The sequence below is a fragment of the Martes martes genome (assembly GCF_963455335.1).
Source record: "Martes martes genome assembly, chromosome: 4".
Lineage (NCBI taxonomy): Eukaryota > Metazoa > Chordata > Mammalia > Carnivora > Mustelidae > Martes > Martes martes.
Genome location: NC_137891.1, coordinates 167261291 through 167286330, shown reverse-complemented (window position 1 = coordinate 167286330; position 25040 = coordinate 167261291). Strand labels below are relative to the sequence as shown.

The following is a 25040-nucleotide window of genomic DNA, read 5'->3' as shown; positions in this document are numbered from 1 at the left end:
GGAACAACTTAAAAGAGGAGTTGTGACTTCATATAATGACTTAAGGAGCTTTATGCAGCAATGTATCCAAATATTTAGAACATGTTGTAAGTATTTCTTTGGAATGGAGGGAACCTAGTAAAGCTGGGAACAAGCAGGTGGGATGAGTCCAAATAGCTTCTGAAAGATAAATTTCCAGCCATTTTGAAAAAGGACAGGACTGGGACATCTGGATGGGGACATCTAGATTGCTCAGTCATCTGCCTTTGGCTCAGGTCTTGATCCCAGGGCCCTGGGATCAAGTCCTACATCAGGCTCCCTGCTCAGTGGGAAGCCTGGTTCTCCCTCTCCCTCTGCTCCTCTTCCAAAGCCCAAGTGGTAATAGCAAGATAGAGGGGCGCCTGGGTGGCTCAGTGGGTTAAAGCCTCTGCCTCCGGCTCAGGTCATGATCCTAAGGTCCTGGGATCGAGCCCCGCATCGGGTTCTCTGCTCCGTGGGGAGCCTGCTTCCTCCTCTCTCTCTGTCTGCCTCTCTGCCTACTTGTGATCTCTGTCAAATAAATAAAATCTTTAAAAAAAAAAAAGATAGAGAATTGGCAAGAGTGGTCGTAAGGACACATAACCACTTACCCCACTTGGAGGGAGAGGCACCAATGAGAAAAGGTCACTATGTCATGATGACTTTCCTGGAAAGCCACTGCCATCATGGGACACGCTGCCATACTAATGACAGAGGCTGTCTGACTGGAGTGAATGAGAAGATGCTGATGGGGGCGCCTGGGTGGCTCAGTGGGTTGAGCCTCTGCCTTCGGCTCGGGTCGTGGTCCCAGGGTCCTAGGATCGAGCCCCGAGTCGGGCTCTCTGCTCAGCGGGGAGCCTGCTTCCTCCCTCTCTCTCTGCCTGCCTCTCTGCCTACTTGTGATCTCTATCAAATAAATAAATAAAATCTTTAAAAAAAAAAAAAAAGAAGATGCTGATGGTGTGATTTGGACCTTTTAGGCTAAAAAACCAAAAACTGTTCCAGTAACAGAAACCTTCTCATTCTCAGCTCAGTTGTTTATAATACAGTATTACAGGATCACAGAAACTTAGAACTGGAAAGGAATTAATCACCAGCACTCCTAATAGATGAGGAAGTAGGTCCAAGGTTAGACAGCAGTGAGGGCTAGGAAGAAGCTTGCAACATGTGCTCTTGTAGATCTGCTCAAGGAGCTGACCCGCAGGCTCTGCCTGAACTGATGTAGCTCCAAGATGCTTACTTAGCCCAGGGCCCGTTAGGTAGTGACTGGCCATCTATGCCACATGGGAGTGCTCCTTCTATTCAGATGGACAAGGCTAGCAAACACTTGACAATTATAAAATTAAGATGGCAGATCTTTAAACCTAACTAGGGACGTGTAGTTTAAAGACCATGAAGGTTGGAATGGTTAGGGAAGCTTCGAGAAAATGTGACTTGAGCTGTGCTTTAAAGCAGAGCTGTCTGACCTGTGGACAAGATTCAGCCCACCCACAACTTGTTTGTACTCCACTGTGATGACCCATAGTAGTTTTTAGTTTTTTTCCCCTAGCTCGGGAGCCTTCATATGAAAATCCCAATTTTGTAGTATCATGTAAACTGCAACACTAGGCCTATATTCACATTAGCAATAAGGGCAAGAGTTGAGAGGCAGCTGTCCCCTTAGCCATGGCATGAATTCTCAGCTAAACGCCCATGGTTTGTACTTATTACCCCTCTGACTCCTTGGGCAGTGAATGTGTTCTTCATGTTTTTGGGAAGTGGGAAAGATAGCCCACATAGGAGAATAAGACACAAAAGTGAAGATGAGTGGGTATGCTCATAGGGTGGGGGGATTGCTTTGCAAAGGGGAAAAATGTGTTCCCCAGACCAAGACACATGCCTGAAACTAGCAGAAGAGACTGGTGAGAGCCTGGTGCCACCATCTCAACAAGTAAAAGTAAAGCGTGAGCTGCTGGTAAGTCAAGAATGCCGACTTCACATACAGAGGACAATATACTCATTTTCCTTCTACTCAGTGTCTTCGTTTTGGCTTATTTAAAAACACAAACATTTTATTTTTTAAAAAAGATTTTATTTGTCAGAGAGAGAGAGAGCAAGCACAAGCAGGGGGAGCGGCAGGCAGAGGGAGAAGCAGGCTCCCTGCTGAGCAAGGAGCCCAATGTGGGACTCAATCCCAGGACCCTGAGATCGTGACCTGAGCCAAAGGCAGAAGGTTAACCAACTGAGCTACCCAGGCGTCCCCAAACACAAACATTTTAAAATTTACATGAAATTGTTATAAATTATACGTTTATTATCAATTTAAAGAAATATAATTTTATCTCATAATTACAACTGACTTGCTTTTATTGAACCCATTACATAGCACTGGTGGTTAAGAGGCGTATCTCCTCTCTTTCTCCTGGTCAAGTTTGTACCCTGTGTGGCTTAATGTATCCCAAGAGCTCCTCCTACTCTGGATTCAGCTCTTCCACTGGACTCACTGTATCCCATCGCTCCTTTTCACAATCGACACTCCAAACAGTCCATGATGTTCAAAGGAGTCCATGAAAAAAAGAGAGCCCCACGCCAGCCTGGAAATTCATCCTAACAAAAGGTAAAGACGTTCTTCTAGACAGTTTCTGCTTGGAGGACCACAATTTAAATTTACAAAATGTGCCTAACAATAAAGACAGTCGAGAAGCACTACCACAGCGAGCCTGCTCTGTATTCATTTGAAGTTACTATTCAGACCATGGTTCTTGGCCTAGTTCCCATTACCTCTACTTTCTGTTAAATACCGAGACAAAAAATACTACAGTGCTCAGAACACTTAGGAAGCTCACAGACAATCTCTTCCTCTTAGGTCAAGTTTAACGTGCTATAATGATATTTGGCACCACCCAGTGGCAATCTTTTCTCATCGATGTGTGCATAAATAGCAGCTCTGCAAACTTATGGCAACAAAGAATACCTCAATCAATGAACAGAGAATAGAATAACACTGCAAACCAAACAAAAACAGTTTCATTTTTTTTAAAGTTACCTCCTTTGAAAGGTTCAGATCATTTTAACACGGTTTTCCCACAATGAAGAACTTAATTTAAAAAAATTATTTTTTTCTCTAACTATATAAATACAGCAGCTTTGTCTTTTAAAGATTTTATTTATCTGGCAGACAGAGAGAGGGAGCACAAGCAGGAAGAGTGGCAGGCAGAGGAAGAGAGAAAAGCAGGCCCCCCAACGAGCAAGGAGCCCAATGGAGGACTCGATCCCAGAACCCCGGGATCATGACATGAGCCGAGGGCAGATGCGTAATGACTGAGCCACCCAGGCGCCCCGACACAGAGCAGCTTTAATACAAAATTACCTGTGAGAAGGGCGGGCCTGTTTGTAAGGGTGTTTAAATTTTCTTATGGGAAAACAGTAAAGTGTACACAACATTAGTGTTTTAAAAATGTAAGAGAGAGAAAGACTCAGAGCTCTTTCTAGAGAAGTCTCCCAATTTTTAAACTATAATTATTTCTAATAAGAAAAATCAAGTGGGATACAGGATGGCTCTGTCCCGCAGGAATGTAAAACACAACCTCTCAATGCATATATAGAAGATATATGTGTTAGGGGCACCTGGGTGGCTTAGTCGGTTGAGCATCCGACTCCTGATCTTAGCTGAGGTCTTGATCTCAGGGTCCTGAATTCAGGCCCGCGTAAAAATGTGTGTGTGTACGTGTGTGTGTGTGAACCAATGTGGGGAAAAAAGCAAAGCCCTGGTCATAGGATTTTTCAAATTATTATTATTTTTCTCAGACCGGATTCAGAGTCTCTGGGCCGCTGCTTAGATTACCGGTCCTTTTGGGACCAGGCATTCCACTGGAAGGGGCTGAGTACCTGCTCCTACAGCGGGGAACTGAGAGACGAGATGCCACGCTTGCCACCCGAAGAATTCTTTCAAGGCTGAATATCTGGGTAACACGGACCAAGGCTGCACCTCGCTGTCCCATTTCTGACTTTAAGTTAAAAGTTCCGTTCGTAGGGCGCCTGGGTGGCTCAGTCAGTTAAGCGTCTGCCTTTGGCTCAGGTCATGATCTGGGGGTCCTAGGAGAGCCTGCTACTCCCCCATCTCTGCTGATCTCCCGCTTGTGTTCTCACTCACTCTCTGACAAATAAATAAAATCTTTTTTAAAAACTTCTGTTCTGTAAATCTCCATATAGCAACAGATACTGTAGAATTTATATCATGGGATCTTCTGAAAAGGAAGAGGAAAAAAACCAGTTCTTCGTAGAAGGGGGTTCGATTTGTTTTGTTTTGTGTTTTGATATCTTAAATGTCAATGATCACAAAAACTTCTGGCTTCTCTTCATTATAGACCTGCATTGCTGAGTAGGTTATCGCCTTGACTTCAGTTCCCTAAAGCAGGGGTTAGAGAAAAAACCAAGAAAGAAAAAGTGAACATCGAAATCAGAATCATTAACTCTAGTGACAACCGGCAGAAAGGCCAAATTTTACCATTATTCTGAAAACTAAAAACCCACAGGAGACAAGTAGTTACTTGTGTAGCATTCTACACTCATCCCGCAACAAAGCAACATGTGCCCAGGGGAAGCGAGCTGGCTGGGCAGTGAGAGGGGCAGCTCCAACCTTGGCTTTGTTTCCACCTGGCTCCGCAGGCTGTCTGACCTCTCCAGTGCCCTCTTTGTTTACCAAATGGCTTGAGTGGAGGAGCCCAAAGCTCTCCCACTACCTGGCCCAGGGCTTCTCCTCAAGACCTGCTGCTTGCAGTGGCCCAGGCCCTAGGAACACAGACCCTCCTTTCCTCCCCCGCTGCCCACTCACTCTACCTCGTGGGGTTCTTGCTCCCCGTGTTTGATACATGACAATCCCCCCTCCCCTGCCCCGGTTCAGAACCACAGGATGAGATGTCCTCTTAGTTCCTTCCTGTTCTAGAAAAGAAAATACAAGAATTCCATGCAGCGCAAAATGTATCAGGCAATAGGTGACTGGCATCCGCGGGCTCTGTGGCACAAAGGAAATCTGAAGATTTCTCAGACAGATCTGAAAGGCACTGACGTGTGCTCTTCTTCCCTCTGCCATCATCACCTGGTGAGACCATAACCTAAATCCAATTCAACTTTCTGCCTCTGGCAGCAGACACCGTGCTCACTGGTATCACCTGAAATCATGTCCACAGTCTACCATCTCCCGAGTCTATATTCACATGAGCTTTGCCTCCTGTTACAATGAACTGTCCAGCCCTGTTCCTCCCAGAAAGCTGACCCTTGACCCTGAACATTCTATCCTCTATTGCCTTCCCAACTTAAGGTCTTTGCTCTGAGATTACTCTCTCCCTCTCCAGCATGATCCATTTGCCCCGAGTTCCTAGATCACTTCCATAGAGCCTACACTGGTGTTACAAAACCTCCTTGCTGTAACAAGACGAAACAAAAAAAACTTTTCCCTTCCCTACCACATTCCCCTTTGGCTATTACTTTTCTAGCCATATGTTCCCCTTTTCTCAAACTCTGTCTCAATATACTGCCTCCACTTCCCTATCTCTCATTCATTCGCTCTCTGACCCACACATCTTTCCACTGATGGGTAAATCCATGGTCAATCGTCAAGCCTCAGCCCACTCAGCCTCTGAGCAATCTCAAGGGCATTAGATATCTGGCTTTGGGACACCCCTCTTCTTTGGCTCCCTCTTGAGGCTCTCCTCCTTTCCTTTTTGGCTCCATCTTTTCCAAAGTTAGTGCCCAAGAGCTCAGTCTTCTCTATACTCTCTCTTATCTACACCTCCCTCCTTGGTAATCTTACCTAGTCCTATGGCTATAAATATGATGGCTTCCAGACTGAGATTTCCAGATCTACCTATCTCCTGAACAAGTCATCCTACAGACAAGTGCCTATTATGTGACATCTCCATTTAGATATCTAATGTACACCTCAAACACAGTATGTTCAAAAGAAAATTCCACTGTGTCTTGTGTATTGTAATTCACATAGCCCCTCTCCTGGATTCTCTTCTGTAAGGCTTCTCTCCCAGGGTTCCCTCACCAGGCTTCATTTCATTATATTGTGCTTGAAGAAATGGTACTGCAGCTCCTAGAAGCAACCAGGAGTCCTCAGTCACTCTCATCTAGTTTAGGCCTCCTTGGCCTCAACATAGGGGTCAGCAAACTAAAAATCATGGGCCAAATCCAGCCTGATACCTGGTTTCGTACAGCCCCCCACACTAAGAATGTTTGTTTGTTTTTTTAAGTATTTATTATTTGACAGAGAGAGACACAGTGAGAGAGGGAACACAAGCAAGGCGAGGGGGAGAGGGAGAAGCAGGGTTCCTGCTCAGCAGAGAGCCCAATGCGGGGCTCGATCCCAGGACTCTAGGATCGTGACCTGAGCCAAAGGCAGAAGGTTAACAACTGGGCCACCCAGGCGCCCCAAGAATGGTTTTTACATTTCTAAATGGCTGGGGCGGGGTGGGGGGAACCCACAAGAAAATATCTCATGACATTTGAAAATGATATGAAATTCAGATTTCAGCGTCCATGACGTTTATTGGAATACAACCACGGTCGTTCATATCTGTGTTGTCCGTGGCGGCCGCAGTGTTACAACAGGGGAGCTGAAAGCTGCTCTTCTAGCGCTCTCGTTCCACGAAGCTTCAAACATGATTCAGCCCTTTACAGAAAGCACATATGCGCCTGCCCCTAGTCCTCCACACACATTGGACTGGGAGAGAGTAAAGCCATACAGGGTGGCAAATACAGAATGTGGAGATGCACGGAAAGAAGAAGGCAAGAACATCCAGTCCAACACCTTCATTAAAGGGAGAGACACCGAAGCTTGAAAAGGCAAAGGGACTTTGAAGTCTCACAAAAGTCTGGAACAAACCTGACCCCAGAACTCAGGCACTGACTCCTAATCCACCAAGTCAGATGTGTGAAGTCCCAGTGTTTAGACATAATAGGGTCAGAGACGTCTGAGGAAAATTTACGACTTTACACCAATTTGTTTATTAGAACTTACTGAGGTTTACCATCATATACTGACTTTATGGTAAGGAAGTATAAAATGTTTTTAATGGTTGGATTTAAAAACATACCTGAGGGTGCTTAGACAATGAAAATTCTTCTCCCCACCTTGAGAAGGAAAATTAAAACATGATTAAGACTTCCAAGATTAAAAAAAAAAAAAAAGACTTCCAAGATTTAATATTTATTTATCCTTTACATACTTGAACATAAACCTTATAAATGTGGTTAAGATATGAGAAAGCCACAAGAGCTAGGAGGGGTAAGGAAGCTACAAATTTCAGTTTGATTGCCAGTAAACAGAGCTGCTGAGGGACATATGTGCTACAGCTATTTCAACAAGGTTAATGGTTGCCTTAAAAAAAAAAAAGTGCGGGGGCACCTGGGTGGCTCAGTCATTAAGCATCTGTCTTCGGCTTAGGTCATGATCCAAGGGTCCTGGGATGGAGCCCTGCACTGGGCTCCCTGCTTGTTGGGAAGCCTGCTTCTCCCTCTCCCATTCCCTCTTGTTTGTGTTCCCTCTCTCACTGTGCTTCTCTCTATCAAATAAATAAAATCTTAAAAAAAAAAAAAGAAAGAAAAGGAGGGGAAATAATAAAGACCTCATTTTACAAAGAAACACATCAAATTTGACATAAAGTGGAAAAACAGACTTTATATAGAAATAACCTAAAAAATATCCTTAAGTGACTGAAGAGATTTGGGAAACACCAAGTCCAATCAAAGAGATCTAATCAAGTGTTTGCAATCTCTGGAAGGAAAAGTATAATTTGTTAATAGAAGGAACCACTTTGAACAGATTCCAGGTATGAAGATATACGAGAAGGAAGCATCAGCGCTTCATGTCACCAAGCCAGGCTTCACACACACACACACACACAAATTTTTTTTAAAGATCTTATTTATTTATTTGACAGACAGAAATCAAAAGCAGGCAGAGGCAGGCAGAGAGAGAGGAGAAAGCAGGCTCCCTGCTGAACAGAGAGCCCGATGCAGGGCTCGATCCCAGGACGCTGGGATCATGACCTGAGCTGAAGGCACCCAGGTGCCCCCCACACAAAAAATTTTATGCTAAAAATCAATAAATTGGGAATCAGGTTCCCACTGAGTCACCCAGGCGCCCCCACACAAAAAAATTTTATGCTAAAAATCAGTAAATTGGGAATCAGGTTCAAGAACCAGTATCAACTTTGTTCTGCCAAATTTCTGGTCCTCCAAAATTGAGGACCAAGCCCTTGCTCCTAAGCCTCACACAGCTTAACCTGCAGAGCTCCACTGGGATGAGACTGGACCTCTGATTTTATATTTCTGTCTTCCTGCCTACTAGGTTCAGTGAAGAATTTTAACAACCTTCATGACTTGCTACTGAAAAGATCTGCATATATATGCTGCCAAAGTGAGCACAAAAGATTTTCAAAACATACCCAATTGACCGTAATTTGAAATTTCTTTGATCAATGTGAAGTACTTTCACTTCCTAAAGAGGAAAAAAATTAATTTAAAAAAATGTTCATAACAGACCATCTACTAAAACATATCTAATCATTGTCAAAACACTATGCTGTATACCTGAAACTAATATAACATTGTATACCAATTATACTTTAAATTTATGAAAATATGTCTAGGTTATCCCTTTTCCTAGAAAATAACAGCATATGACTTCTCTGAAGCAAAGAAAACTAAAATGTTAACTAAAGTAGAACAAATGAAATATATTTCAAGGAAATAAGGGGTTTTTTCTTAAATATTTGAGGGAAATATTCTTAAAAAAATGTACAATCTAAAAACATGAATCAAGAAACTTCTCTGTAAAACAGAATAGGATGATACAGGATTTCAATCATTCTCAGCCCATTTGTAAATAACACTGTAGGTTCTTGACCTCTGTAGGGCAGGTGACCAGTCAGAAGAAGGTACGTAGTGGGGCTGGGAAGGGAGAAAATGGAGGGGTGTGGAAGCAGGGAGGGCCCTGTGTGTTAGGTTAACAATGATGTTGGAGAGGGTTCCCTCTTTGAGTGGTTGGCAACAACCAATCTCCATTTGGCTTTTCCTTTGTCATGTTATGAAAAGCTGAGAACAATTTTTTAATTTAGGCCAACATGGCACAGCTACTAAATTTCACATGGGACAAAGGAACATACGGATGGACATAAATATAGTTCAAACTTGGGAGACATAAAAAGTGTAGGTGAAGATAGCAGGTGCATTCTTATTGCATAATCCTGGTTACTGACAAGTATACGGTAACAAATCTAAAAATTACAAAATGCATATACATAGGCAAAGTCAGGTTAACCAAGAAGTCCCCATTTTCTGCAAATCAATATCATCTTATACATCTGTATGGCTTGGTTTTGCATCACATGTTCTATTCTCAATCATTTTTCTTTTAAAATCTGTATTAAGAACCCATTTGCTCAGTAAAAAAGAAAAACCTTTGCTTACCCGGGGTATGAAGAATTCGTCAGCACTGAACTTATAAAGCCACTCATCCAAAAAGTGAAATAGTAGGGATTCTAAGTCATCTCCTATACAGGATCAAGAAGAATCATGATAGTATGACATTTAATAATTCTAGTCTCTAAAAACTTGCTTGAATTTAGAAGTGCAAGGAATTTCTTAGGCTAGCTGGAAGAGGAAGAACAGGCTCACAATTAATTTTATTGTTCTTATTGTGAAAATGTACTGAAGTTATATAGAACACTGCACATTTGCATGACAATTTCTTCCCTGGAAATAACTGGTTACCTTGGGTTTCTACTTCTGCTGTCTGCAGGGGCTCCACGGTCCCAGTATCTGTCATGTAACCGAACATGGCCATTGCACATTGTTCAAATGCTTCCTCCAGAGTATCTCCCCACGCATGTAACCTAAAGAAATACATTCATTCCCTGTGTAATAAAATCTACAGCAAGAGAGAAAACCTGACAGCAAGGTCAAAATAAAATCAGCATGATAAGTACAAATCCAAAGGCCTCAATCAATCTAATGGCATGGAAACTGGGTTCTTTTAAACTATCATTTTCATGTTGTAAAGGAACCAAAATAGGAAGAGAGAATTAAAACTAGGGACATCAAGATTAAAACGTCAGCCTTCCTATTTAAGAACATGATTTCAAAGGCATAAATTGCAGGTGTACTCACTGGACATCTGCTGTATGATCCAAATCTGAGGGAGAGAGGGAAAAACACATATGTCATTAAACTTGACTTGCAAATCACAAGAAGCTCTAGTTCGTTATTAAGAACATTATCTTTTGGGGCGCCTGGGTGACTCAGTTGGTTGGGTGGCTGCTTTCAGCTCAGGTCATAAACCCAGGGTCCTAGGGTGGAGCCCCTGCTTTGGGGGGGGGGGCTTAGTGGGGGGCCTGCTTCTCCCCCTCCTTTTGCCCCTCCCCTGGCCCCACTCATTTTCTCTCCCTCTCACATAAATAAAATTAAATTAAATTTAAAAAATTGTCCTTCAAAGGCAAGAAAATGTGGGGCAGGGATGCCTGGGTGGCTCAGTTACTTAAGCATCTGCCTTCGGCTCAGGTTCCTGGGATTGAGTCCCGCACTGGGCCTCCTGTAGCCGGGGAGCCTGATTCTCCCTCTGCCTCCTGCTCCCCCTGCTTGTGCTCTCTCTCTCTCTCTAATAAATAAATAAAATCTTTGAAAAAAATCATTTAGAAAAAAGAAAATGTGGCACAAACCTCACCTTTTGCTATCCATTTACATAAGAAAGTTAATTGCTTTGTTAAAGGCTACTTTTTCAAAAGTCAAGATTTGTATATAAATGACAATTTCTAAAAGGCAGCAGGGCCAGGAGCTTCTAGGTGTTCTAAAGTGTCTAATACATTAGTATATCTCAATAATGCCATTTCCTGACATTAGTTACTTTTCCTCAACAAAACAAATCAGTATCTTTTCTAAATACCTGCTCTGTGAATGATCAAAATTCTAGGAACTACATCATCATCAAAGATATAAAATTTCAGGGCTCCTGGGTGGCTCAGTGGGTTAAAGCCTCTGCCTTCGGCTCAGGTCATGATCTCAGGGTCCTGGGATCCAGCCCCGCATTGGGCTCTCTGCTCAGCGGGGAGCCTGCTTCCTCCTCTCTCTCTCTGCCTGCCTCTCTGCCTACTTGTGATCTCTGTCTGTCAAATTAAAAAAAAAAAAAAAGATATAAAATTCCAGATTTCTCTGTCTCACCTTTTCATGAACAGCTAATCAAATCCTATACAAAATAGGTTTGTCTCTTTGAAATAAGAGCCAAGGGGACACCTGGGTGGCTCAGTCAGCTCAGGTCATGATCCCAGCATCGGGCTCCTTGCTCAGCAGGGAGCCTGCTTCTCTCCCCGCCTCTGCCTGCCACTCTACCTGCTTGTGCATACTCTTTCTCTCTCTCTCTCTGACAAATAAATAAATAAATGAAATCTTTAAAAAAAAATAAAGAGCCAAGTTTTTTATTCATTAATTTCTTTCATTTAAAGAACTCCTCAATAATACCCCTGGCTAATAAAGCAGTTTCAGAAAGTAAACTCTATGTTTATGAGCTTTTTCCTGTTATCCCCACAGGAATACCCAACCGCTCCTATCACAAACTCCCACTGGATCTGTTCTCTCAACATTTCGCAGCCCATTCTTCACTGGTATCATGACTTTAATCAGTTCTTCCTACTTAGGATCATAGAATATTCAGGCTAGAAGGAGAGGTGATAAATAAGTTAAAAGAAAATGACAGGTATTAACCCTATAGAAATGAACACCTGTGTTCAAAATGCTCCCAGCAACTTATTCTCCCAAAGTAAACACCAAATATCCACCAAGAGAACAGATAAACGAAGGCACAAGGCAGTACTGCTCAGTGATAAAACAGTGCAAGCTACTGACTCATGCATTAACATGAATCTCAAAAACGTTAAATGAAAACTGCAGGGGCACCTGGGTGGCTCAGTGGGTTAAGCTTCTGCCTTTGGCTCAGGTCATGATCCCAGGGTCCTGGGATCGAGCCATACATCGGGCTCTCTGCTCAGTGGGGAGCCTGCTTCCTCCACTCTCTCTGCCTGCCTCTCTGCCCGCTTGTGATCTTTGTCTGTCAAATAAATAAATAAAAATCTTAAAAAAGAAAGAAAGAAAGAAAAATGCACAACTCTCAGCACCTAATACCTCTACCCAAAATCCCTGTGCCAAGAGTGATCAAACTTAAGCACAAGTGGGCTTCTAACAGCATAAGTAAGCCTTGTTCTAGAATCGCTCCGGCCAGAGCACGTTAGACGACCTGCTGGAGAAAGGGCTACACAGCCAGAATTTACTGTTTGTTCCAGCCAAAACCTGACAATAGGCTCTTTACCTCCCTTTCTTATGGCATTTACTAAAAAGGGCTTACAACAGTGAATATTTATCTCTACAACTCAGCAGGGTCTTTCTTCAGGACTCCACAGCCATTCTTTAAAAAATGTAATCATCGGGAAGGACTCCCAGTCCCCGTGGGAGGATAGAATTGAACTTTGGTAACTGCTTGCTACCAAATACTGCAGGCCTAACTGAATTTACAGCCTAACGTTTTGGAATTTTTCATTTCTCTGACTCTACTGAGCTCCGGCTCTCCCCTCTTCTACATTTGCCCTTTAAAAGGTCCCATCACCTCTGTGCAATTCGGAATGGAGCTCAGCTCTTTCTCCTACTGTAGTTACTGAATAAAACCCCATCCACCACTTTAATGTCCAGCTGAGTTTATTTTTGATACTGAGTGAAGCCACCAGGCATAAAAGAATCCACACCATGGGGATCCACTTGCGTGAAACTCTTAAAACAGGCAAAATTAAGTTCTGGTGATAGAAATCCAAACTGTCTGCCTCAAAGTAAGGATGTGGGGGCTTATAGGAAAAAAGTTAAAGGGAATTTTCTAGGGTGATGGAAATGTTCTATAGCTTGGCTAGAGTTTGGTTACAATCCAATGTATAACATACTGGAATGATAAATACATGTACATATCTATTTGCAAAACTTTTTAAAAACATTTTTAATGACGGGGTGCCTGGGTGGCTCAGTGGGTTGAGGCCTCTGCCTTCGGCTCGGGTCATGATCCCAGGGTTCTGGGATCAAGCCCCACATCGGGCTCTCTGCTCAGCGGAGAGCCTGCTTCCTCCTCTCTCTCTGCCTGCTTCTCTGCCTACTTGTGATCTCTGTCTGTCAAAAAAAAAAAAAAAACCATTTTTAATGAATCTCTAGACCCATTGTGGGGTTCAAACTTAACAACTCTGAGATCAAGAGAGGCATGCTATGCGGACTGAGCCAGCCAAGGGCCTCTGCTTATCAAAACCTACTGGACTTTATGCTTAAGATCCAAGCCCTTTTACTATACTATATTTATGTAAACCTTAATTAAAAAAATATAATAACAACAATTGGGATGCCTGGGTGCCTCAGTCAGTTAAGCGCCTGCCTTCCCCTCAGGTCATGATAATACCAGAAATTTTAACTGAAAAACTTTCAAATATTTATTCATTTAAAAATAATGCACCTGACTGGCTTAGTAAGTAGAACATGCCATTCTTGTAAGTTTTTATAAGTTTGAACTCCGTGCTGGGGATAGAGGTTACTTACAAATAAGACTTTTTTAAAATAAAACTATTTTATATTGCATATCGTTATGGAAAATAACCATATTTCCCCCAAATTTTAGTGAGAAGAGTGCCACTGTTTCTGCAAGTATTTGTAAGGGTTTTTGTTTGTTTGTTTGTTTTGGTTTGGTTTTTTTGTTTTTTGTTTTTAAAGATTTTATTTATTTATTTGACAGACAGAGATCACAAGTAGGCAGAGAGGCAGGCAGAGAGAGAGAGAGGAGGAAGCAGGCTCCCTGCTGAGCAGAGAGCCGGATTCGGGGCTCGATCCCAGGACCCTGGGATCATGACCTGAGCAGAAGGCAGAGGCTTTAACCCACTGAGCCACCCAGGCGCCCCTGCAAGTATTTTTAATAACTGACTTTAGTGTATTGATTTAGTTGAAGTACATACATAAAATGAACTTAGGGTGATGGAAATGTCCTATAGCCTGACTGGAGTTTGGTTACAGTCCAATGTATAACATACTCCAGTGATAAATACATGTATGCATCTATTTGTGTAAAGGGAGGAGTGTCTTAATAGCTCTTCAAAAAAACTAGATATAGTTTTCCTTGATGTTACACCAAAACTAGAAACATGTTATTTTTATTTCTTTTATTTTTTTCTAAAGATTTATTTATTTGAGAGAGAGAGAGAAAGAGAGCGAGTGCACGGTGGGGAGGGAGAGAGTCTTAAGCAGATGTCATGCTGAGTTCACAGCCCCACTCAGTGCTTGATCTTACAACCCTGAGAGCACAACCTGAGCCAAAACCAAGAGTTAGACACTTAACCAACTGTGCCACCCAGGTGCCCTTGAAATATGCTGGTTTTTAAAAGGTTAGTTGCAATGTGGATTTTGAGCTGTGACAATGAACATTTTGTGCTCTGTAATATGTGCTCTGTAACATTAAAATCCATTGCTCTACCTTGTGCCTAGAATGGCTCTAATTTGTGCCTGACTATGTAACATCAAAGCACTGGTCCTCTAAAAAATACCAGTTCAGGGCACCTGGGTGGCTCAGTTGGTTAAGCGGGTAAGCAGCTGCCTTCAGCTCAGGTGGTTATCCCAGGGTCCCCGGATGGAGTCCTGCATTGGGCTCCCTGCTCACCAGGGAGTCCGCTTCTCCCTCTCTCTCTACCCCTTCCCCCCAGCTCGTTCTCAGTCTCTCTCTCTCTCTCCCCCACAGTCTCTCAAATAAATAAAAAATTTTTTTAAAGATTTTATTTATTGGGGCGCCTGGGTGGCTCAGTGGGTTAAAGCCTCTGCCTTCGGCTCAGGTCATGATCCCAGGGTCCTGGGATCGAGCCCCACATCGGGCTCTCTGCTCCGTGGAGAGCCTGCTTCCTCCTCTCTCTCCCTGCCTGCCTCTCTTGCCTACTTGTAATCTGTCTGTCAAATAAATAAATAAAATCTTTAAAAAAAAAAAAAAAGATTTTATTTATTCATTAGAGAGAGGGAGAGAGAATGCGTAGGGGGAGAGGCAGAGGGAGAGGGAAAAGCAGATTCCCCACTGAGATGGGAGCCTGACGTGGGCCTCAGTCCCAGGCCTTGGAGATCATGACCTGAGCTGAATACAGATGCTCAACCACCTGAGCCACCCAGGCACCCCTCAAATAAATAAAATCTTAAAAAAAAAAAAGTTCAGCGCACCTGGGTGGCTCAGTTGTTAAGCGTCTGCCTTCTCAGGTCATGGTCTCAAGGTCCTGGGATCAAGCCCTGCACTGGGGTCCCCGCTCAGCAGGAAGCCTGCTTCTCCCTCTCCCACTCCCCCTGCTTGTGTTCCCTCTTTCACAGTTTTTCTCTCTGTCAAATAAATAAATAAAATCTTTAAAAAAAAAAAAAAACCAGTTCATTGATTAATACAGATAATGTTGATATATGTAATTATACAGAATGATATTACATATACATATATATTTGTAAATATAACCACCAATCTCATCAGAAAGATCTTTAATTACTGAGAAACTGTCAAGTTCATGACGGTAGATACAAGTTTTCCAAAATCTGAATTTCACTCAAAACCTTGAATTTTGGGTGCCTGGGTAGCTCAGTTGGTTAAGCGACTGCCTTCGGCTCAGGTCATGATCAGGGAGTCCTGGGATTAAGTCCCGCATCAGGCTCCCTGCTCCATAGGGAGTCTGCTTCTCCCTCTGACCTTCTCCCCCCTCACACTCTCTCTCACTCTCTCTCTCTCTCAAATAAATAAATAAAAAATCTTAAAAAAAAAACTTGAATTTTATCATTGCCAACAAATATTGTGTTATTTTTGTGACCGCGCTTTATTTAAAGAAATTATCTGCCAAATACCCCTGTCTGAGTAACAATACTGTATCTTTCAGTCATTCACTCTTTGGAGAGAGAAACAACAACAAAAGCAACAGGTGTTTCCTGAAAAACAAAAACACACACAAAAACCCAGCTCACAACTCAATTACGCAGGATCTTTTCCTCAAGGTACTTGTCAATATTTGACAACCAGCAGAAACACTTTATGCATAATTTTCATTTTGTTTCACAGAATATTAAAAAGACATGTACTCAGCGGTCAAGATTTAATAGAATTGCCAGTCCTTACTCATTCAAGGACATCTTTAAGTCAAAATGACTTTCGCTTTTAGTTTTAAGTACACGGTGGTTAGGAATAAAGTGACGTCCAGCACAGTTTAGTGTGGCGGCTTCAGCCTGTGCTCGAGGGACAGCAGTTTCCCCCCTTCCAAGGCTTCTGCACCATCAGCACAAACAGCAACACAGTAAAAGAGCAAATATCTCAGTATTATTAGGAAAGCAGTTTTGACATCACAGATTCTCTGAAAGGGTCTTGGAAACCCTGGGGGTGCAAGGACCACACTTGGAGAACTGAAAACTATGGAAGAAAACAGGAAATAAATTTAACTTGGACCGAGAGGTTTAGTTAAGAATTCCTAAAGGAAATAAGACTTAACACTGTAAGAGCTAAGAGACTAAGGGTGATCTGAATCTGTTTGCTCATTCTCTTATTCCCCATTTCTGCTCAGTGCCCAATACACAACAGGTGTTCAATCATATTGCTGAATGAATACATGAGATGACAACTATGCTGGGTCTAAAAGGAAAAACAGAGCTACAGGAGAAGCATGTGGGGAGGTCTGGGGGCTGTCTGTGGAAAGAAATGAAACTGGGAGATAACACAGACTAATCTCACATTACATCAGTTCAAAGGCTGTACAAAATGCTGGCAAGTGGAATCCAGTATGACCAAGTGGGATTTATTCCTGGAATGCCAAGATTCAATTATTAGGAAACAGATTAATGGAACTCATATAAATATATGATCCTCTCCATAGTTATAATCATGAAACATACCATAAAAATATTAACAGGATTTTTGAGCAAAAGGTTTTTTTTGCTGTTCAACAAATGAAAAAGTTTAAACTATCTTTCTCTCTCATTCTTTTTCTTTTTTTTAAGATTTTATTTATTTATTTGACAGAGAGATCACAAGCAGGCAGAGAGAGAGAGAAGCTGGCTCCCCACCAAGCAGAGAGCCCGATGTGGGACTTGATCCCAGGACCCTGAGATCATGACTGGAGCCGAAGGCAGAGGCTTAACCCATTGAGCCACCCAGGTGCCCCAACTGCTCTCATTTTTAATTGCTGCATTTACTGAATGTTTTTGTGGTATAATAAAAATATATATTTGGTCTTTGTCCCTGGTTTCTGGCAAGCTCCTAAAATCCTTGGCTTTTCCTTAGTGATAGGAGTGTCTTGGTATTCATTAATTGTCCCCTTCTGTCCACAGCTGAATCTACGTTATTGAGATTACTCAGGTTAGGGCTCCTCCATAGCCTTAGCATGGTGCAGTAAGGAGGAGGATGAAACACATGATTAAAGAGTGGGAACTGGGGCACCTGGGTGGCTCAGTGGGTTAAAGCCTCTGCCTTAGGCTCCGGTCATGATCCCAGGGTCCTGGGATCGAGCCCCACATCGGGCTCTCCGCTCAGCGGGGATCCTGCTTCTCCCTCTCTCTCTGCCTGCCTCTCTGCCTACTTGTGATCTCTGTCTGTCAAATAAATAAATAAAATCTTTAAAAAAAAAAAAAAAATTTAAAGAGTGGGAACTTTCAGCCCCACCCCCTCACCACGAATGGGTTGTCTGGCCTGTGGAGGGTGGAGTAGGAGTCTGAGCTATAGACTCTTTTTTTTTTTTTTTAAGATTTTATTTATTTATTTGACAGACAGAGATCACAAATAGGCAGAGAGGCAGCAGAGAGAGGAGGAAGCAGGCTCCCCGCTGAGCAGAGAGCCCGATGCGGGGCTCTATCCCAGGACCCTGGGATCATGACCTGAGCCGAAGGCAGAGGCTTCAACCCACTGAGCCACCCAGGCGCCCCTGAGCTATAGACTCTTAAAAAGAGATTTGGAGAACAGCCATTGGTGAACTCAGCAAGGTGCTAGAGGGATGACATGCCCAGAGGGCATATGGAAGCTCCAAGCCCCTCTCTGCAGACCTTGCCCAGAGAGTGGCCGTGGCCGCCATTTGACAGCCAAGTAAAGCATTTACCTGAGTTCATGAATTGTTGTAGCAAATTACTGAACCTGAGCCCAAAGAGGGGCAGAAGGGACGTGTGGGAACATCAGAAATTGCAACTGGCTATGCATAAGGGTAGGTGTCTGTGGGTGCAGTCCTATGGAACTGAGCCCGTAACAAGTGGGGTCTGTGCTAATTCTGGGAAGTTAGTGTCAGAACCGAATTGAACTGATGGACACCTAGTCGGTGTCAGAGAATTGGAAAACCACCTGACGTGGAAAAACCATTTCATGTCAGAAGTGGTGGGGGTGGAGAGGAGTGCCCGGCTGGCTCAGTTGGTTAAGCGTCCGTCTGATTCTTGATTTCAGCTCAGGTCATGATCTCAGGGTTGTGGGACTGAGCCCCGAGTCAGGCTCTGTGCTCAGTGCAGAGTCTGCTCCAGATTCCCTCTCCCTTTCCCTCTGCCTCTCCCCTAATTAGTAAAATCTTTAAAAAAAAAAAAAAGTGTCAGAGGAAAGAAAACAGTTTTATAATGCATATATTATGGTAATACAGTAGAGCATACAAAATTCAAAATGTGCAATGAAAAAAATTTGGAGATGATTGCCCAAGAATATCAACTGAAAATTATACTAACTATAAGGTAATAAAAAGGCAGTATAAAAAATTAACTATACAACTCAATAGCTCCTTCACAATTATAATCAATAACAGGACAGACAGAGATGATATCATGAAGAAAGGATCATTTATATTTACATCAGAAACAAAAAAGATGTGGGGTGCCTGGCTGGCTCTGTTGGTAAAGCATGCAATCTTGATCTCAGGGTCATGAGTTTGAGTCCACATTGGGCATACAGATTACTCAAAAAAAAAAAAAAAGAAAAGAAAGAAAAAAATGAAATACCTAAAAATAACCTCAGGATACACAAAATAAGATTTGAATACCTTACTTCTGAAGGAAAAAAACTAATATAAATATTAAAGTTTTAATTCTCCCTAAATTTATAATTAATATGAACAAAAAAATACCAACAGTAATTTTTTAATCTGTGGGTTTTTTTTTTAAGTTTTTATTTAACTAATCTCTACACCCAATGCAGGGCCTAGTATGGAGCCTACTTAAAAAATAATAATAAATAATAGGAAAGGAGGTGAAAGCATGCCACTCTGGCACAAAGATTACTTTGAGCAGAAGACTAATGAGAGAAGATACAAGAAAAACTCTCTGCCTTTCCCACTATATGCCTAAAACATAAATTTGTAAAGGTGCTCCCCATCACGTATCAGCAAGGAAAGAAATTGATCATCAGAGAAAATTCTAGACCCTTATCCACCCAGAGTCAGCACCAGAGGAATCTACATAATAAAATTTCCTAAATAGCCCTCATCTTCCATTAGTTCCCCCATATATTTATCTTCCCACAATTGGCTGCCCCACAATTACAAAGTGCTTTTCCATTGTCTTGCCATTTCTCTACAAAATTACTGCTCCTGTCAAGGTGCTATGTAAGTTCAAGTTCTTCACTGCTAAAGCTGAGTGATGTATACATGGACGCCATCGTACTATCCCCTTAATTTTGTATATATTTATATATAGCTCGTGTTTTATCTACATCGAGCCCCATGTTGGACTCTGTACTGGGTGTGGAGCCTGCTGAAGATCTTAGATTCTCAGCTTCTGCCCCTCCCCCATGGTCTCGCTCTCAAAAAAAAAAAAAAATTAAAAGATGGCAGGAAAGGGGCAAATAGTGAGGGGAGAGTGTCCTACAAGATACTAAAAGATAGAATAAAGCCTCAATAATTAAAAGTACAGCACTGGCACATAAAAAGAGAAACAGAACAAAGGAATAGAACAGTTAGGTCCAGCTACAGACCTAAATATAGGTAGGGGAATTCTGTATATAATAAAGATGGCCCATTCCAATCACAGGAGAAAAGACAGATGCTGAAGAAACAAAGTCAGAACATCTGGTAAGTCATCTGGAAAACAATTAAATCAGATACTTAATTTCTACCTTACTCTAATTCTGGTATATTCAAGTTTAAAATGTTAAAAAAATACTAGAAACAAGAACAACCTATAACTATCAGCAAAAATATGGTTCTCACAAATATGAGCAAGAAAAAGCCAAACACAAAGGAAGACATACTGGGCGTGCCTGGCTGACTCAGTCAGTAGAGCATGTGACTCTTGATCTCTGGGTTGTGAGTCTGAGCTCCACGTAGGGTATGCTGAGAGAGAGACAGACAGACAAAAAGAAATGCATACTGTATAATTCCATTTATATAATGTACAAAAACAGGCAAAGCTAATCTATGATGTTAAAAGTCAGGCCAATGGGGGCGGCGGCCTCCATACTGGCTCAGCTGGTAGAGGGTGAAAGTCTTGATCTAGGAGTTGTGAGTTCAACTCCCACGTTGGGTGTAGAAATTACTTAAAAATAAAATCTTAGGGGCACCTGGGTGGCTCAGTGGGTTAATCCTCTGCCTTCGGCTTGGGTCATGATCCTAGGGTCTTGGGATCGAGCCCCGCATCGGGCTCTCTGCTCTGCGGGGAGCCTGCTTCCCTCCTCTCTCTCAGCCTGCCTCTCTGCCTACTTGTGACCTCTCTCTCTCTGTGTCAGATACATAAATAAAATCTTTAAAAAATAATTTAAAAAAATCTTAAAACAAAAGTCAGGCTAATGGGAATAGGGAGAATGGTGGTGACTGGAAAGGAGCATGAGATGGGCTGCTAGGATGCTATTTTTTTTTTTTTAAGATTTTATTTATTTATTTGACAGAGACACAGCGAGAGAAGGAACACAAGCAGGGGGAGTGGGAAAGGGAGAAGCAGGCCTCTTGCCGAGCAGAGAGCCCAATATAGGATTCTATCCTAGGACCCTGGGATCATGACCTGAACTGAAGGCAGACGCTTAACGACTGAGCCACCCAGGCGCCCCTGCTGTAATATTGTTTATCCATCTGGTCACTAGCTATACAGGTGTACTCAGTTTGTGAACGTTCAGTTATGATATATGCACTCTTAGTACATATATTATACTTCAATAAAAGTTTTTATTTCCAGGGGCACCTGGCTGGCTCAGTTCATAGAGCATGCAACTCTTAATCTCAGGACAGTGAGTTCAAACCCCACACTGGGTGTAGAGCTTCCTTTAAAAAAAAAGGGGGGGGGGCACCTGAGTGGCTCAGTGGGTTAAGCCTCTGCCTTCGGCTCAGGTCATGATCCCAGGGTCCTGGGATCAAGCCCCACGTCAGGCTCTCTGCTCAGCGGGGAGCCTGCTTCCCTTCCCTCTCTCTGCTTGCCTCTCTGCCTACTTGTGATCTCTTTCTGTCAAATAAATAAATAAAATCTTAAAAAAAAAAAAAAAGGTTCTCATTTCCAAATGTGCTAGGAGAAAACACAGGAGATTATTTTACATTCTCAGGAGGGGCAAAGCCTTCCTAAGTATGACTTCCCAGAAGCCATAAAAAGAGTTCATAAATTTCACTACATAAAAATAAATTTCTACAGTGTTTAAAAAAACACACACACAACAAAAACAACCCAATAGAAAAAATGGTAAGAACATGAATGTGTGCATCCCAGAAGGGGACATACAAATACCTTCACATATATAGAAGTATGTTCAACCTCACTTATAATTAAAAACAAACAAACAAACAAAAAACACTGGGGCACCTGGGTAGCTCAGTGGGTTGAGCCTCTGACTTAGGCTGAGGCCATGATCTCAGAGTCCTTGGATGGAGCCCTGCATTGGGCTCTCTGCTCAGTAGGGAGCCTGCTTTCCTCCTTCTCTCTGCCTGCCTCTCTGCCTACTTGTGACCTCTCTCCCTGTCAAATAAATAAAATCTTTTTTAAAAAATGCAACTAACATGACAAGATATTTAAATTGGAACAGACCAAAAAGTATAGTTATGCAGTAAACGGGTAGAAGTGTGAGGAAAGAGGCATGCTCATACAATGCCAGTGAGAGTATAAATTGGCATAACCCCACTGGAGATCAATTTAACAAAAACTGTTAAAATTAAAAATGTACATATCCTTTGATAAAGCAGTAACTTCCGGAAGTTTACAAATATACTTGCACATGTGCAAACAACAGATGCACAAGCATATTCACTGCCTCATTGTTTCTAACAATTAAAGACTAGATAGAAATAACATAAAGGTCTATCAACTGGAAATTGACTAAATAAAGTAAATGTTGTAACAGCTTTGCCTGTATACATAAAGAAAATGGTAAGGACTGTTGATGTTGACATGGAGAGTTAAGACTAGATGGCTGGGGATCAGGGCTGAAAGAAAGACTTACACACTGCATACCTGTTATACTCTGCATCAGATACAAGACTTATTAAAAGTAATTTTTAAATACTGTTTTCAAGGGGCGCCTAGGTGGCTAAGTTGGTTAGTCGCTGCTTTTGGCTCAGGTAATCAGATGGAGCCCCCAGTAGGGCTCCCTGCTCAGTGGGGAGTACGCTTCTCCATTTCCCTCTGCCCACCCCCCTTCCCGCTCGCGCAGGCGCGCGCGCTCTCTCTCTGTAATAAATAAAATCTTTAAAGAAACTTTTTTTTTTTTTTTGACAGAGATCACAAGTAGGCAGAGAGGCAGGCAGAGAGAGAGGAAGGGAAGCAGGCTCCCTGCTGAGCAGAGAGCCCGATGCGGGGCTCGATCCCAGGACCCTGAGATCATGACCCGAGCCGAAGGCAGAGGCTTTAACCCACTGAGCCACCCAGGCGCCCCTTAAAGAAAATATTTTTAAGAGAAAAATGAGGTAGGGAGATATGTAGGTTCAGAACCCAGTATGCCATGGTAACTAAACTCTACAGAGGCACTGGGGTGGCTCAGTCGCTTAAGCCTCTGCCTTCGGTTCAAGTCACGATCTCAGGGTCCTATGATCTAGTCCTGCATCAGGCTTCCTGCTCTTTGGAAGCCTGCTTCTCCCTTTCCCACTCCCCTGCTTGTGTTCCCTCTCTCTCCGCCTCTGTCAAATAAATAAATAGAATCTTTATTAAAATAAAATAAGGCAGAAAAATAAAAGTCATATTTGTGCTCCCCAAATCATAGCAACCTTTAGGGAGGATAGCTAAACATTTATATAGAAGATCAGAATCTGCACTATAGGGGTGCCTGGGTGGCTCACCGGGTTAAGCCTCTGCCTTCGGCTCAGGTCATGGTCTCGGGGTCCTGGGATCAATCCACACTTCAGGCTCTCTGCTCAGCAGGGAGCCTGCTTCCTCCTCTCTGCCTGCCTTCTGCCTACTTGTGATCTCTCTCTGTGTGTCAGATAAACAAATGAAATCTTAAAAAAAAAGAATCTGCACTATACTTTCATGTTTATTATCTCATTTACTCCTCAGATGAAGGAACTAAGGTGCAAAGAGAGGTTATGTATTTGCCTTAAATTACTAAGCTGTTCATGGCAAAAACAGATCTTTTTACTAAAAACACAATCCAGGTAAAACACCAAGTTGTAAGTTTCCTACTCAACTTTCTAAGCCCTCTAACGTAACCACACTCTCATCACCCTACAGCTGGAGATACCTACCGGCGACAACCCGGCAAACGCTTAAAAATACTGTCTTTAGAATGAATACGCTGGTAAAATTCACACAAGGTAATGTGACTAGGTAAATGTAGAAAGAGTTCAAGAGACTGTAAATGCGGCAGCCCAGCTTCCCGACTCTCAGATTATTTGGCTTTTTTCCTCAGCATCCCCCCGACAAAGACCTACAATACAGGGCGAAATGGCATCAAGCCTGAAGCACCTTATGAGGTAAAACGGGTGGCGGGGCCGGAAGACCTGAGCAAGGAGACAGGGGATGACAGAAGTGAGCCACCTACTCACACTCGTACTTCCGAATGACTGGGGGATATTTGGCCTTGATCGCCTTCTGCTCTTCAGTCAAATTGTAATCTCGAATATCTTCCTCTTCCTGCGCCATAATCGCAGCACTGGACACGCTACTTCCGCCCTTCATTAGCCGGACTTCGGCCCTAATTTATAACTTCCGCCCTAAACCCCGCCCCCCGGCACGCCCCCTTAAAGGACCAGGATTCCATTCTCTCAGATGCACTTTATACCCTAAGACTTCTATCCTACGGCCCGCCACTGGGAGCATATCTTTAATGGGCTTAGACCCTATTTTCTGTGTTTGCTTCATCTGTTCTAAGAACTAAGGAAAAGGAAATTGGAGGACCTGGGAGCAGGGAGACTTGAACTAGACACCCTATTTCTGAGTGGTTAGAAGCCTTTTCTTTCCGCCTTACCCCCGGGGTTGTTAACTAGACTCAAAAGCATCCTATATTTCTCATCTGAGTACTTTGACAGTAACTGGAGATGAACAGCCTTTAAGAAAATGGCTGCCCCCTGGAGAGTGCGGACTAAACCTGTCACGTGACCCGGCGGTCGCACTCCCACCGGCTCCGCGCGCGCGCAATCGAAGGAAGTCGGCTCCCGGCCGTGTGGGGGCAGGGGAGGGGCGCCCGCCTCGGATCCGCAGAAAGCGATTCTGTGTGTCTGGATAGGCTGCGAACGCGGCTTCCCCGCCCACCCTACCATTCGGGACTCTCCGATTGGCCAGTGTTGGCGCGAAGGTGCGCGAGTCGGCCCTCACGCAGGGGCAGCAGGAAACAATAGAGGCCGCGCGCGCAGTGCAAGCGCCCGTAGCCTCCCCGCCCCTCCCGCAACGCTCGACCCCGGGATCCCCCCGGCTTGCCTGCCCGCCATGGCCGACAAGGAAGGTGAGGGTGCTGGGGCCGCCCCAGGAGGGCGGGGGGTGCCGGGCTGGCGCCGCGGCCTCGACAGGGCCTAGCAGTGACGACAAGCCCGACTCTTGAGTGCTGTCCCCACCATCGAAGGCATGAGGAAAATCGCCCCGCGGGGCGGGCTAACGGCGCGCCAGTTTCTCCGGCGCGGAGGCCGGTC

General features: G+C 43.3%; 2 protein-coding genes across 6 annotated transcripts in view; one reads left to right on the top strand and one right to left on the bottom strand.

Moving 5' to 3' along the window:
• Positions 1 to 3312: 3312 nt before the first annotated feature.
• Positions 3313 to 25040, bottom strand: part of ZBTB8OS (zinc finger and BTB domain containing 8 opposite strand) — a gene marked incomplete at its 5' end in the record, with an annotated part of 22138 nt that continues 410 nt past the window's right edge. The window contains 7 exons of one of the 5 annotated variants that reach the window (XM_080802921.1): positions 3313 to 4384; positions 7077 to 7113; positions 8430 to 8482; positions 9454 to 9536; positions 9757 to 9878; positions 10153 to 10177; positions 23961 to 24093. In XM_080802921.1, the coding sequence (XP_080659047.1) occupies positions 4298 to 4384; positions 7077 to 7113; positions 8430 to 8482; positions 9454 to 9536; positions 9757 to 9878; positions 10153 to 10177; positions 23961 to 24093 (540 nt within the window). In that variant the 3' untranslated portion in view covers positions 3313 to 4297. Of the gene's footprint in view, positions 4385 to 7076; positions 7114 to 8429; positions 8483 to 9453; positions 9537 to 9756; positions 9879 to 10152; positions 10178 to 20257; positions 20340 to 23956; positions 24094 to 25040 lie in introns of those variants that run through there. The other 4 variants (XM_080802924.1, XM_080802923.1, XM_080802925.1 and 1 more) reach the window with 4 other exon arrangements.
• The window catches only part of RBBP4 (RB binding protein 4, chromatin remodeling factor), a 22834-nt gene continuing 22619 nt past the window's right edge, over positions 24826 to 25040 (top strand). The window contains exon 1 of the mRNA XM_080802920.1: positions 24826 to 24856. Coding sequence (XP_080659046.1) covers positions 24841 to 24856 — 16 coding nt within the window. The 5' untranslated portion in view covers positions 24826 to 24840. The remainder of the gene's footprint in view (positions 24857 to 25040) is intronic.